Source organism: Gymnogyps californianus, chromosome 16 (genome assembly GCF_018139145.2).
Source record: "Gymnogyps californianus isolate 813 chromosome 16, ASM1813914v2, whole genome shotgun sequence".
In the NCBI taxonomy this organism is placed as follows: domain Eukaryota; kingdom Metazoa; phylum Chordata; class Aves; order Accipitriformes; family Cathartidae; genus Gymnogyps; species Gymnogyps californianus.
Window position 1 is genome coordinate 31674 of NC_059486.1, and position 12969 is coordinate 44642.

The following is a 12969-nucleotide window of genomic DNA, read 5'->3' on the forward strand; positions in this document are numbered from 1 at the left end:
GGGAGGGACAGGGCTGGGACGGCTGACCCCAACTGACCCAAGGGATATTCCGGACCATAGGACGTCACGCTCAGCAGTAAAACTGGGGGAAGGAGAAGGAAGGGGGGATGTTCGGCATTATGGCATTTGTCTTCCCAAGTAACCGTTAGGCGTGATGGAGCCCTGCTTTCCTGGAGACGAAACACCTGCCCGCCGATGGGAAGCAGTGAATGAATTCCCCAGTTTGCTTTGCTTGCGTGCGTGCACGGCTTTTGCTTTACTTATTAAACTGTCTTTATCTCAGCCCATGAATTGTCTGACTTTTACCCTTCCGATTCTCTCCCTCATCCCACTGCGGGGCAGTGCGTGAGCGGCCGCGTGGGGCTTAGTTGTCGGCTGGGGTTAAACCGCTACAAAGCTCCTCAGTTAAACACTCACCAAATTTCAAAATCCTGTCCGTAAAACCGGCCTCTTTTTCCACTGAAGCACAAAATCCACCCATGGCAGTGAAGCAGGAGCATTTTTTACACCTCACAGGACTCTCTCACGCCAACGCTCAGCCTGTGCAAGTGCAGTAGCAACTTTTAAGTGACCACTTTCACCATCAGTGAAAGAAGGCAGGAAATGAGGAGCCCCCGAGATCTGACTCGAGGGTTTCGTATTAACTCCCTGCCACGTGCAGCCATCAAACTGCAGGCTGACTGTGCACCTTTCACATGCTCACCTGTTGAAGTTGCCGTACCGGATTTTAAACTTGTACACCAGCCTGCCCGCACGAAGAAACCTTGTTTCAGGCAACGGAGAGGTAAATGGCTTCAACGACATCCTTCTTGCTCCCGGAATGCCAGCCTAGGGAAGCAGGAGAGTCAAAGGCCCATTACTAAACCCCTTCACCGGATCGCCTTCTGTCATACAGAAGAAAAGGTGACAGGCAGTTTCTCCTCGAGAGGCCATCTGCAGAGAGAACAGATTGCCCACCGGTATCTCCTACCCGTCAGAAAACGGCTGATTCAAGTGTCCGTTCCAGGACCGCAGGGCAGCTTGGAGCAGGAGGAGAGGACGGACTCGGAGCGGACGGCTACCCCGCCTGCGGCTCCGCTGCTCGGGAAATGTCACTCCCCACGTCCCCGAAGCTCCACAGGCCTCTCGCCCCGGGGGCTGCCAAGAAAGCCCGCGCAGGACCGTGTCGCAGCCCGTGACCGACACCAGGCCGTGAGGGACACCCCGCCTGCTGCGGGTCCCTGCAGCCCCCGCGGGTCCAGCCAGGAGGAGCTCGTTTCTCTCCACACCCGCACGCCTCCCCGCTGCCCCCCGGCCTCCCTCCGCCGGACAGCCGCCAGCGGGAGGCAGTCCCCGGCCGCCCCCGCAGCCCCGGGGCCGGGAGGACGGGCCGGGGCCGGCCGGGCCTGCCGGGGCAAGGCCGGGACCCGCCGCGGACGCCGGCCCAGCGCCCCGGCCTGCCGAGAGGGGAGATGCCGCCGCCTCCTCAGCCCCGCTGCCGGCCTGCGAGGCCCCCGGGCAGCCCCGGCGCTGGCGACCACCGGGCAGCCCGCCGCTCCGCCGAAGCGGAGGAGCCCCCGCCACGGCCACCGGCCCCGCCGCGCCGCCGCCCGCCCTTGCCTCAGCCGGGGCCGGGCCGAGCCGAGCCGAGCCGAACCGAGCCGAGCCGAGCCGAGCCAGCCGAGCCGAGCGGAGCCAGCGAGCCGAGCCCAGCCGAGCGAGCGGAACCGAGCGGAGCCAGCCGAGCGAGCCGAGCCGAGCCGAGCCCAGCCGAGCCGAGCGAACCGAGCCGAGCCGAGCCGAGCCAGGCTAGCCCAGCCGAGCCGAGCGAGCCGAGCCCAAGCCGAGCGGAGCCCAGCCGAGCCGAGCGAACCGAGCCGAGCGGAGCCGAGCCGAGCCCAGCCGAGCCCAGCCGAGCGCGGCTGCCCCCACCCTCTGCTCCAGCTCCCCACGGCCGCGGGCTGCTCTGCACTGGCCTGCTGCTGCTGCTGCTGCTGCTGCTGCTGCTGCTGCGCTGCTGCTGCTGCTGTGCTGACCACCTCAGAGGCGGCTGCATTTTGGGGCTCGGAGCGCTTTGGGTTCCAGTGTGAGCCCAAAGCATCAGCGGAGTTGGCCTTAGCTTGTGGCAGGGCTTGCAACTGCTTGCAAAGGGGTCTGGGCTGTGCCCAGGCTCTCAAGTCAACGTTCACTCTGGTGCCTGATGACAGGCCCTTGGCAGCGGCCCTGGTAGCTCACCCCTTGCTCTCCCAGATCGCAATCGTGTCAGGTTTGCCTTTTCTCGTTTTAGGCACCTTTCCTGCAAAGATGCCCGCAGATATTTCCATTCCTCCACTACGCACACAGAGTGTGATTCCTGGAGGCCACGGAAATGCAAGAGCAGCGGCGTTATCTCGTCTGAGGTTTTGGGAGGAAGCGCCCTCTTAGATAGCTGCCTGGCGCCTTTCTGGCAGCCACGATTTACTTCTAACCGGCACGACTGAAAAGCTCCATGGTCAGTGACCTAGCTGAGCAGCGATCAAAAAGAAGCCACTTTTATCCCACGAGAGCCTAACGTGACGTTCGTACAGCCTGCCAAGGAAAGCAGCAACTGCAGACCAAGTGGGCGTTATGCAAGAAAACCATGCCGACACATTTGTCCGCAAACAGGAACGACCACTCTCCCTGACAGTAATGTCCCAGTGGTGCTCCACGAAATCCATAGTCCCCTCGGGTGCTGGCGGAGCAAGCTGGGAAAATCCGAATGCCGAAACCCGTGGGGTTTCTGCTCTCAGCTCCCGAAAAGAGTCCTGTTCATCTGTTCCAGGAAGCCAGTGTCACCTTTGCAGGGCGGGAAACAAAGCTGGTCCAATAGACACCTAAGTAAGTGCAACGTGAAGTCAGAGCGCAAATGGTGACAAAAATGGGGGGAGCAGGGGGGAAGCCCGGCCCGGCCCCTCGGGAGCTCCGAGTGTCCCCGGGGAGCACGAAGCCGGCAGCCGCCCTTCCTCACGCTCCTGTCCGGCTCCTTCTGCCAGCTCCTCCGCTCCTCCCTGCAGCAGCAGGCACCGGCACCCTCCAACACCCCCGGGGGCCGGCCCGCGAAGACCCCCGCCAGGGACAGCCCCGGGCGGTGCTGCCCAGAGCCCACCCAGCCCCGCTGTCCTCCCGCGGCACCCACCCGCACCCCAGCCCACCCCTTCTCCCCGTGGTTTGTCCCCGCGGCAGCTGCAGCAGGATCGCGCTGCTTTCCAGCCCCAGCGTGCGGGGCAGGGCTGCACAAACGCAGCCCGAGGGGTCACGTCCTGCGGGCAGAGACCAGCGGAGACCCGCGAGGGAAACCGCCGCGGACAGCGCCCGGACGGCAGCAGCGGCAGCAGCGGCAGCAGCGGGAGGAGGAAAACGCGCCGGAGCTGCTCCACTGGCCGGGCGACGCTTCACGCGTGGGATGCACCGTCCCGAGAGCGGGGCTAGCCCAGAGGCGGCTGGCTAACGAGCCCGGCGGCAGGGACAGGCTGGCCAGCAGCGCTGAGCACAAGGCGAAGTCTGCCGCGGGTGCAGCGAGGGCTGGCGCAGCCTTAGTCCTGGCTGGCACTGGGTGCCTCCAGAGAGCGCCGGGACGACGGGAACCGGCTCCGTCCCGTTGCCTCGGTGTCCTTGTCATCAGGGCGATCGCTGCCAGAGACACAGGGACCCCCCCGGGTCGCTCCCCCGCTCCCCGGCCCCTGGCAGTGGCCCTCTCCATCTGCCCACCTACCCCTGCCGTGGGCAGGAGGTCTCCGCGCTCCCCCGCCGGAGCGGAGCAGGACGAGGAGCTGCAGCGCCCGGTGCGCGGTGCCGAGGGGCCGGTTCCTGCCCACCGTCCCTGCGGCTGGAGGAGCCGCACCGCGCCCGCAGGCAGCGCTGCCCGCCCTGCCCGCCCTGCCTGCCCGCTCCGCTCGGCTCGGCTGGGCTCGGCTCCGCTCGGCTCCGAAGGGCTCGGCTGAGGTCGGCGCCGCTCGGCTCGGCTCGGCTCGGCTCGGCTCGACTCGTTTGGGCTCGACTCGGCTCCGCTGGGCTCGGCTGGGCTCAGTTCCCCTCGGCTCGGCTCGACTCGGCTCGGCTTCGGGCTCGGCTCGGCTCGGGCTCGGCTGCGCGGCGGGAGGCCCGGCGGAGCGGCGGGGCAGGTCTGGGCGCGGAGGGGGCCGGGGGCTCCCGGTGGCTGCGGGCAGGGGCCGGGCTGGTTCCAGGGAGCGGGTGGGACTTGCTCCGTGGGAGGCTGTGGAGGCACCGGCAGGGCCCGAGGGGCAGAAGCGCCGGGCCAACAGGTCCGTGAGCGGGTCCCCACGGGAGCAGGCAGAGGGGCAGCCCTCGGGCATCCCCAGGCCGAGCCGGCGGGGGCCCCCGGGACGGGGTGCAGGGGGCCAGGCTGGAGCGCTCTCCCGGAGAGCAGCTCCTCCTGCTGCTGGCAGCACCGACCAACCCTCCGGGCTGGAGGTCAGCACGGCCACGGCAGACCCGGCCGCTCCCTGGAGGAAAGGGCTGGGTGCTGGCCAGGCTGGGGGGCAGAGCTGCTCCCCTCCCTCCCTCCCTCCCTCCCTCCCTGCCGCCCCGCAGGGCAGAGGCTGCCAGACCCCCCCGGAGCGGGCAGGGTGTGCAGGCGCAGCCCTGGGCCCGAGGAACAGGATCAGGCCCGGGCCGGCGGAGATGCTCTCGGGCTGCGACCAGGACAGACGAGACACAACCAGCAACTCCGGCAGAGGAGACCAAGGCTCCGCTTTTATTGCAGGCACGGCCGGGCGGCAAGCGGCGGCTCCTTCCTGACGGAGCATCGCGCCTGCAGCCTTCCAAGCGGGCCGTGTTTTGCAGAGGGCAGAAGACCCCCAGGTGACCTCATGCCTGGAGGTCCTTGAGGTTCCCCTGCCAGGCTGGCCAGGGAAGAGAGGCGGAGGGATGGAGGGCACAGCTGGACTCCTGGTCCTGCAAGAGCAGGGAATCGCTGGCCAGAAAAGGCCCCGAGGAGCCCTGGCAAGGGGCCGTGCTCGATGCTGCAGAGGAAGGCGAAAAAACCCCGGGACCTGTGCCAATCTGCCCGGGGGAAAAAACTCCTTCCTGACCCCAGAACTGGCGGCCGGCTGTTCCTGAGCATGTGAGCAAGACTTGCTGCCTGGCTCCCCGGGGCTGCCATGGCTCCAGGGGACACCAGTACTGCCCAGCCTCTTCCCTCTCTTCCCTGGAGGCATCTCAGGGGCTTCCAAGCACGGAGACCTGAGACAGGTTTCTGCTCTGGCAGGTCTCTGTCATCCCAGGTGGCCACCAAGGGTTCCTCTCGGGCAACTGCCTGAGCTGTTGGGCCTAGTTTAAAGGAAACTCTCTCCTCCAGGATCCAGCTGAGACAGGCTCTGACCTTTTCTTATAAGCCTGGATATTCCGCGTAGCAGCCCCAACTCCTGCAAGGAAGATACCCGGAGATCACTTTTCTCTCTAAAGAAGATCTCTCCTTCGGGATCCACCCGAGATCCTCCCAGGCATCTCCCGAGGCTTTTGACCTCTTCTTGAGGACCTGAGATCCCGGGTAGCAGCCCCAGACTCCTCCAGGGAAGCTACCCGAGATGATTTCCTCTTAAAGGAAGCTCTCTCCTCCGGGATCCACCCGAGATTCCTCCCAGGCATCTCCCGGAGGCTTTTGACCTCTTCTTTGAGGGACCTGAGATCCCGGGTAGCAGCCCCAGACTCCTCCAGGGAAGCTACCCGAGATGATTTTCCTCTTAAAGGAAGCTCTTCTCCTCCGGGATCCACCCGAGATTCCTCCCAGGCATCTCCCGGAGGACTTTTGACCTTTCTTGAGGACCTGAGATCCCGGGTAGCAGCCCCAGACTCCTCCAGGGAAGCTACCCGAGATGATTTCTCTCCCTAAAGGAAGCTCTCTCCTCCGGGATCCACCCGAGATTCCTCCCAGGCATCTCCCGGAGGCTTTTGACCTCTTCTTAAGGACCTGAGATCCCGGGTAGCAGCCCCAGACTCCTCCAGGGAAGCTACCCGAGATGATTTTCTCCCTTAAAGGAAGCTCTCTCCTCCGGGATCCACCCGAGATTCCTCCCAGGCATCTCCCGGAGGATTTTGACCTCTTCTTGAGGGACCTGAGATCCCGGGTAGCAGCCCCAGACTCCTCCAGGGAAGCTACCCGAGATGATTTCTCTCTTAAAGGAAGCTCTCTCCTCCGGGATCCACCCGAGATTCCTCCCAGGCATCTCCCGGAGGATTTTGACCTCTTCTTTAGGGACCTGAGATCCCGGTAGCAGCCCCAGACTCCTCCAGGGAAGCTACCCGAGATGATTTCTCTCCTAAAGGAAGCTCTCTCCTCCGGGATCCACCCGAGATTCCTCCCAGGCATCTCCCGGAGGCTTTTGACCTCTTCTTTAGGACCTGAGATCCCGGGTAGCAGCCCCAGACTCCTCCAGGGAAGCTACCCGAGATGATTTTCCTCCTTAAAGGAAGCTCTCTCCTCCGGGATCCACCCGAGATTCCTCCCAGGCATCTCCCGGAGGATTTTGACCTCTTCTTGAGGGACCTTGAGATCCCGGGTAGCAGCCCCAGACTCCTCCAGGGAAGCTACCCGAGATGATTTCTCTCCTAAAGGAATCTCTCTCCTCCGGGATCCACCCGAGATTCCTCCCAGGCATCTCCCGGAGGATTTTGACCTCTTCTTTAGGGACCTGAGATCCCGGGTAGCAGCCCCAGACTCCTCCAGGGAAGCTACCCGAGATGATTTCTCTCTCTTAAAGGAAGCTCTCTCCTCGGGATCCACCCGAGATTCCTCCCAGGCATCTCCCGGAGGATTTTGACCTCTTCTTTAGGACCTGAGATCCCGGGTAGCAGCCCCAGACTCCTCCAGGGAAGCTACCCGAGATGATTTCTCTCCTTAAAGGAAGCTCTCTCCTCCGGGATCCACCCGAGATTCCTCCCAGGCATCTCCCGGAGGCTTTTGACCTCTTCTTTAGGGACCTGAGATCCCGGGTAGCAGCCCCAGACTCCTCCAGGGAAGCTACCCGAGATGATTTTCTCTCTCTAAAGGAAGCTCTCTCCTCCGGGATCCACCCGAGATTCCTCCCAGGCATCTCCCGGAGGCTTTTGACCTCTTCTTGAGGGACCCTGAGATCCCGGGTAGCAGCCCCAGACTCCTCCAGGGAAGCTACCCGAGATGATTTCTCTCTCTAAAGGAAGCTCTCTCCTCCGGGATCCACCCGAGATTCCTCCCAGGCATCTCCCGGAGGATTTTGACCTCTTCTTGAGGGACCTGAGATCCCGGGTAGCAGCCCCAGACTCCTCCAGGGAAGCTACCCGAGATGATTTTTCCTCTTAAAGGAAGCTCTCTCCTCCGGGATCCACCCGAGATTCCTCCCAGGCATCTCCCGGAGGATTTTGACCTCTGCTTTAGGACCTGAGATCCCGGGTAGCAGCCCCAGACTCCTCCAGGGAAGCTACCCGAGATGATTTCCTCCTCTAAAGGAAGCTCTCTCCTCCGGGATCCACCCGAGATTCCTCCCAGGCATCTCCCGGAGGATTTTGACCTCTTCTTTAGGACCTGAGATCCCGGGTAGCAGCCCCAGACTCCTCCAGGGAAGCTACCCGAGATGATTTTCCTCCTTAAAGGAAGCTCTCTCCTCCGGGATCCACCCGAGATTCCTCCCAGGCATCTCCCGGAGGACTTTTGACCTCTGCTTTAGGACCTGAGATCCCGGGTAGCAGCCCCAGACTCCTCCAGGGAAGCTACCCGAGATGATTTTCCTCTCTAAAGGAAGCTCTCTCCTCCGGGATCCACCCGAGATTCCTCCCAGGCATCTCCCGGAGGATTTTGACCTCTTCTTAGGGACCTGAGATCCCGGGTAGCAGCCCCAGACTCCTCCAGGGAAGCTACCCGAGATGATTTTCCTCCTTAAAGGAAGCTCTCTCCTCCGGGATCCACCCGAGATTCCTCCCAGGCATCTCCCGGAGGATTTTGACCTCTTCTTTAGGGACCTGAGATCCCGGGTAGCAGCCCCAGACTCCTCCAGGGAAGCTACCCGAGATGATTTCTCTCTTAAAGGAAGCTCTCTCCTCCGGGATCCACCCGAGATTCCTCCCAGGCATCTCCCGGAGGATTTTGACCTCTTCTTAGGACCTGAGATCCCGGGTAGCAGCCCCAGACTCCTCCAGGGAAGCTACCCGAGATGATTTCTCTCTCTAAAGGAAGCTCTCTCCTCCGGGATCCACCCGAGATTCCTCCCAGGCATCTCCCGGAGGATTTTGACCTCTTCTTAGGGACCTGAGATCCCGGGTAGCAGCCCCAGACTCCTCCAGGGAAGCTACCCGAGATGATTTCTCTCTCTAAAGGAAGCTCTCTCCTCCGGGATCCACCCGAGATTCCTCCCAGGCATCTCCCGGAGGATTTTGACCTCTGCTTAGGGACCTGAGATCCCGGGTAGCAGCCCCAGACTCCTCCAGGGAAGCTACCCGAGATGATTTCTCTCTTAAAGGAAGCTCTCTCCTCCGGGATCCACCCGAGATTCCTCCCAGGCATCTCCCGGAGGCTTTTGACCTCTGCTTTAGGACCTGAGATCCCGGGTAGCAGCCCCAGACTCCTCCAGGGAAGCTACCCGAGATGATTTTCCTCCTTAAAGGAAGCTCTCTCCTCCGGGATCCACCCGAGATTCCTCCCAGGCATCTCCCGGAGGTTTTGACCTCTTCTTTAGGACCTGAGATCCCGGGTAGCAGCCCCAGACTCCTCCAGGGAAGCTACCCGAGATGATTTCCTCTCTAAAGGAAGCTCTCTCCTCCGGGATCCACCCGAGATTCCTCCCAGGCATCTCCCGGAGGATTTTGACCTCTGCTTTAGGGACCTGAGATCCCGGGTAGCAGCCCCAGACTCCTCCAGGAAGCTACCCGAGATGATTTTCTCCTTAAAGGAAGCTCTCTCCTCCGGATCCACCCGAGATCCTCCCAGGCATCTCCCGGAGATTTTACCTCTCTTAGGACCTGAATCCCGGTAGCAGCCCCAGACTCCTCCAGGGAAGCTACCCGAGATGATTTTCCTCCTTAAGGAAGCTCTCTCCTCCGGGATCCACCCGAGATTCCTCCCAGGCATCTCCCGGAGGTTTTGACCTCTCTTTAGGGACCTGAGATCCCGGGTAGCAGCCCCAGACTCCTCCAGGGAAGCTACCCGAGATGATTTTTCTCCTTAAAGGAAGCTCTCTCCTCGGGATCCACCGAGATTCCTCCCAGGCATCTCCCGGAGGATTTTGACCTTTCTTAGGACCTGAGATCCGGTAGCAGCCCACTCCTCCAGGAAGCTACCCGAGATGATTTCCTCTAAAGGAAGCTCTCTCCTCCGGATCCACCCGAGATCCTCCCAGGCATCTCCCGGGATTTACCTTCTTAGGACCTGAGATCCCGGTAGCAGCCCCAGACTCCTCCAGGGAAGCTACCCGAGATGATTTCTGTCCTAAAGGAAGCTCTCTCCTCCGGATCCACCCGAGATCCTCCCAGCATCTCCGGAGGCTTTTGACCTCTTCTTTAGGACCTGAGATCCCGGGTAGCAGCCCCAGACTCCTCCAGGGAAGCTACCCGAGATGATTTTTTCCTCCTTAAGGAAGCTCTCTCCTCCGGATCCACCCGAATTCCTCCAGGCATCTCCCGGAGGCTTTTCACCTCTGTTTAGGACCTGAGATCCCGGGTCGCAGCCCAGACTCCTCCAAGGAAGCTATCCGAGATCATCTTTGCTTTCTAAAGGAACTCTCTCTTCCGGGATGCACGCAAAATTCCTTTCAGGCATCTCCCGGAGCCTTCTGGCCTCTGCTGTAGGGACCCATGACTCCGCGTAGATTCCAGGATAGGGAGGGAGTGCTGGGGAGGGGAGCAGGCAAGATGTGGGCAGGGGACGGTGAGATGTGTGGCCGGGGCTGGCAGGAGGGTACAGGTCGTGGGGGCTCCGCCATGCTCGGCTCCGCTCAACGAGGCCGATCAGCACGGCTCGACTGTGCTCGCCCCAAGCGGGGCAGAGGCGAGGGCAGGGGAGGCAGAGGAGGGGAGGGCAGAGGGGTCCGACCCGAATGGGGACGCAGCTGCGGAGCGCTCCCCTCCTGCGCTGCCCCGAGATCCCGGCCCTGGTGCCCCGGCCGTCCCGTGGCAGCCGCTCGGTGTGCCCCGCGTCCCCGTTGTCCTGGCCGGGTGGAAGAACGTCTTTGGGTGGATAAATACCTCTTAGTGAAAAAGTGGGACCCGACTGTCAGCCCGCAGCCAGCCTGACCCCCCACTTCCATCGCCCTTCCCCATTCCCAGGACAGAGCCTGCTGCAGCAGTCCTCTTGAGATTGTTGTTCATCCCCACAGCAGCAGGACATCCATCCAGGGTCCCAGTAATGTCTGCAGAGAAGAGCCGCGAGCCATGCCAAGGGAGAGCCACAGGGCTGTCCAGGCAGACAGCTCACACACACGCCGACACTGCTGCTGGCGGCGGGAAAGTGGGAAGCCAAGGGTCTTCCTCGGTTTTCTCTTCTCCCTGGACAACGTGTTTCTTCTTCCCCGTTTTCTCAGGCATTTAGTTCTCTCCTCATCTTTAGGGCTTTCCGTCTCGCCCCCCACCGCAGTTCCTTGTCACCTTGCCCTCCTCAGGTTCACGTGCAGAGGAGGTTTAAGCATCCTCTCAGACAGACCCACCGCACCGTCCTGCGTGCGAGCGGGTCACTCATGGTCAGCCTCTGCCTACGGCAAGAGGTGCCTGCTCAGGGCTGGAGCTCTCCCGCTCCTCTTGCTGGTAAGAGCAAGCTGAGAGCACCTGCCCTGTGCAGTGCCTGGCCTCCTCCTGCAAGGAGCAAGGCTGTCTGCCTGGACATGCTCTCTCTGAGGGTGTTGTCAGGGACTATCGCGACAGATACGCTTGGCTCCTAGCCGTACTTTGGTTCAGGCTGACGAAGGAGCAACAGGCCTCACGCCCTGCGGTGAGCCTGCAAGCTGGAAAGCTCCTGGCTCCCGTACAAGGGAGTGAAGGTGCCTCGGAAAAATACTTCGAAAGGTGGTTTTGAAACCCCAAAGTGCAAGATAACCAAAGTACAGAACAACGTACCAGAGCTAAAGCGAAGACATCCATCTTGCCTGTACTATTGACTAGCAGCCAACTACTTCACTCCTGTCCTGGTTCGGCTGGGACAGAGTTAACTCTCTTCTTAGTAGCTGGTACAGTGCTGTGTTTTGCATTTAGTGTGAGAATGATGTTGATAACACTCTGATGTTTTAGTTGTTGCTAAGTAGCGCTTATCTTAAGCCAAGGACTTTTCAGTTTCCCATGCTCTGCCAGCAAGCAGGTGTGCAAGGAGCTGGGAGGGAGCAGAGCCGGGCAGCTGACCTGAACTAGCCAAAGGGGTATTCCATACCATGGAACGTCATGCCCAGTTATAAACAGGGGGAGCTGGCCGGGAGGCGCGGATCGGGAACTAACTGAGCATCGGTCAGCGGGTGGTGAGCAATTGCATTGTGCATCACTGGTTTTTTTTCCTTCCCCCCCTTCTTTTTGTTGCATCCCTTTTCATTACTATATTATTATATTTCATTATTACTATTGTTAGTATTATATTTTACTTTAGTTATTAAACTGTTCTTATCTCAACCCACGAGTTTTACTTTTTTTTTTCCTTTGCTTTCCTCCTCCTCACCCCACTGGAGGGGAGGGAAACGCTGCGTGTGCTGAGTTGCTGACTGGGTTAAACCACGACAACTCCATAAATATTACCATCAGGGTGGCCCAGTTTGAGCTCTCCCTGAATTGCAGCTGGCCTGCGCGCCAGGTGACTCTCCTCTTGAGCAGGGACACCTCTCGAGGTTAGAGATTCCTTACCTGAGACTAAGAGATCCTTCCTTCCCCAAGGCGGAGAGATCCCTTACCTGCAACAGATGAATTAATACGAATGAAACGTTACTAATCCATGTAGCGACGCAATCTTATTAGAAACATTCTCTAGATAATTCCGTTGGACAGAAACCACTGTCCAAGTCTGAGCCTAAGATTGGATCCAGCCGCACCTAGGCTCCAGAAGGCGTTTAGGAAGCCTTTTCTTCCTCGTGGAGGTGGTTGTGACACGGGGGGTAGGCCTTTATGGCCTCGGCAACACCTCCCGTGTAGATGGGCCGTCATCCACATCACCCATGGACTGGCCTTCCGCATCCAGAGCCTCATACCTGTTGTACAGAGGCACCCGGGGAGGCGAGGTGGGCAAGGAGGGGGCTCGCCTGCCACCCCGAGCGTGGCCTTGCCGCCATTCGCTCCTTTCCTTTCAGCTACTGCCTTCAGCCTGGCGGGGGAGGACACAGGCTCCCCTTCATCTTGGGTTTTGCCTGGTGGCTCTCCCTGCTTCTGTCCCAGGGAGGGCAGAGCAGGGTTCCACCAGCCTCTCTCTCTCTCTCCTCTCTCCCCCCCGACTCCCTGACGCTCCTCAGCCTTTCTGCTTCCCCTCGTAGCTCTGCCACCAGGCCGAGCAGGTCGCCCGCTTGGTCACACCTCACACCTCGTTCCCGCTCCTGCCACCCATGACCAGCGAGAGGCTCTGGCACGCCCCGCAGCCTGAGGCCTGGACGGCTGCATGCTGCCGCGGGAGCTCTGTCTGGGCTGCCACAGCCATGCTGGCGAGCGCAGAGGACAGGGCTTTCTGCCGGGTGGCTGCCAGAGCCCAGCTCCTGCTGAGAGGGGGATGACCACCCACGGCACTCACCCCTCGAGCTGGCAGGGTGACGACGCCCTTCCACGCCGACTGCCGCGCCACTGCTGCTCCGGTCGCAGCCCTCCCCAGGCCGCTTTTGACAGGGGCGGGGGCGAGGGAAGAGAGGGGGCCGCCGAGGGAGGGAGGGAGGGAGGGAGGGAGGGGGCCGCCGCCGAGGGAGAGGAGCGGGCCGGAGCCGCTCCGCTCGGCGACTGACGGCTCGCTGCCGTTACAGCGCGTTTAAAGCTCCCGCCGTTGCCTGGCAACGCCCAGGCCTCGGCGGCGGCTCTCGCGAGAGCTGCTGCCGG

General features: G+C 61.4%; 1 protein-coding gene across 3 annotated transcripts in view; it reads right to left on the bottom strand.

Moving 5' to 3' along the window:
- The window catches only part of LOC127022726 (membrane-anchored junction protein-like), a 29319-nt gene extending 28173 nt beyond the window's left edge, over positions 1–1146 (bottom strand). For all 3 annotated transcript variants that reach the window (XM_050906447.1, XM_050906448.1, XM_050906446.1), the window contains exons 1-2: positions 971–1146; positions 704–828 (exon numbers count right to left, since the gene is read on the bottom strand). In XM_050906447.1, the coding sequence (XP_050762404.1) occupies positions 704–804 (101 nt within the window). In that variant the 5' untranslated portion in view covers positions 805–828; positions 971–1146. The remainder of the gene's footprint in view (positions 1–703; positions 829–970) is intronic.
- Between the last annotated feature and the right edge of the window lie 11823 nt (positions 1147–12969).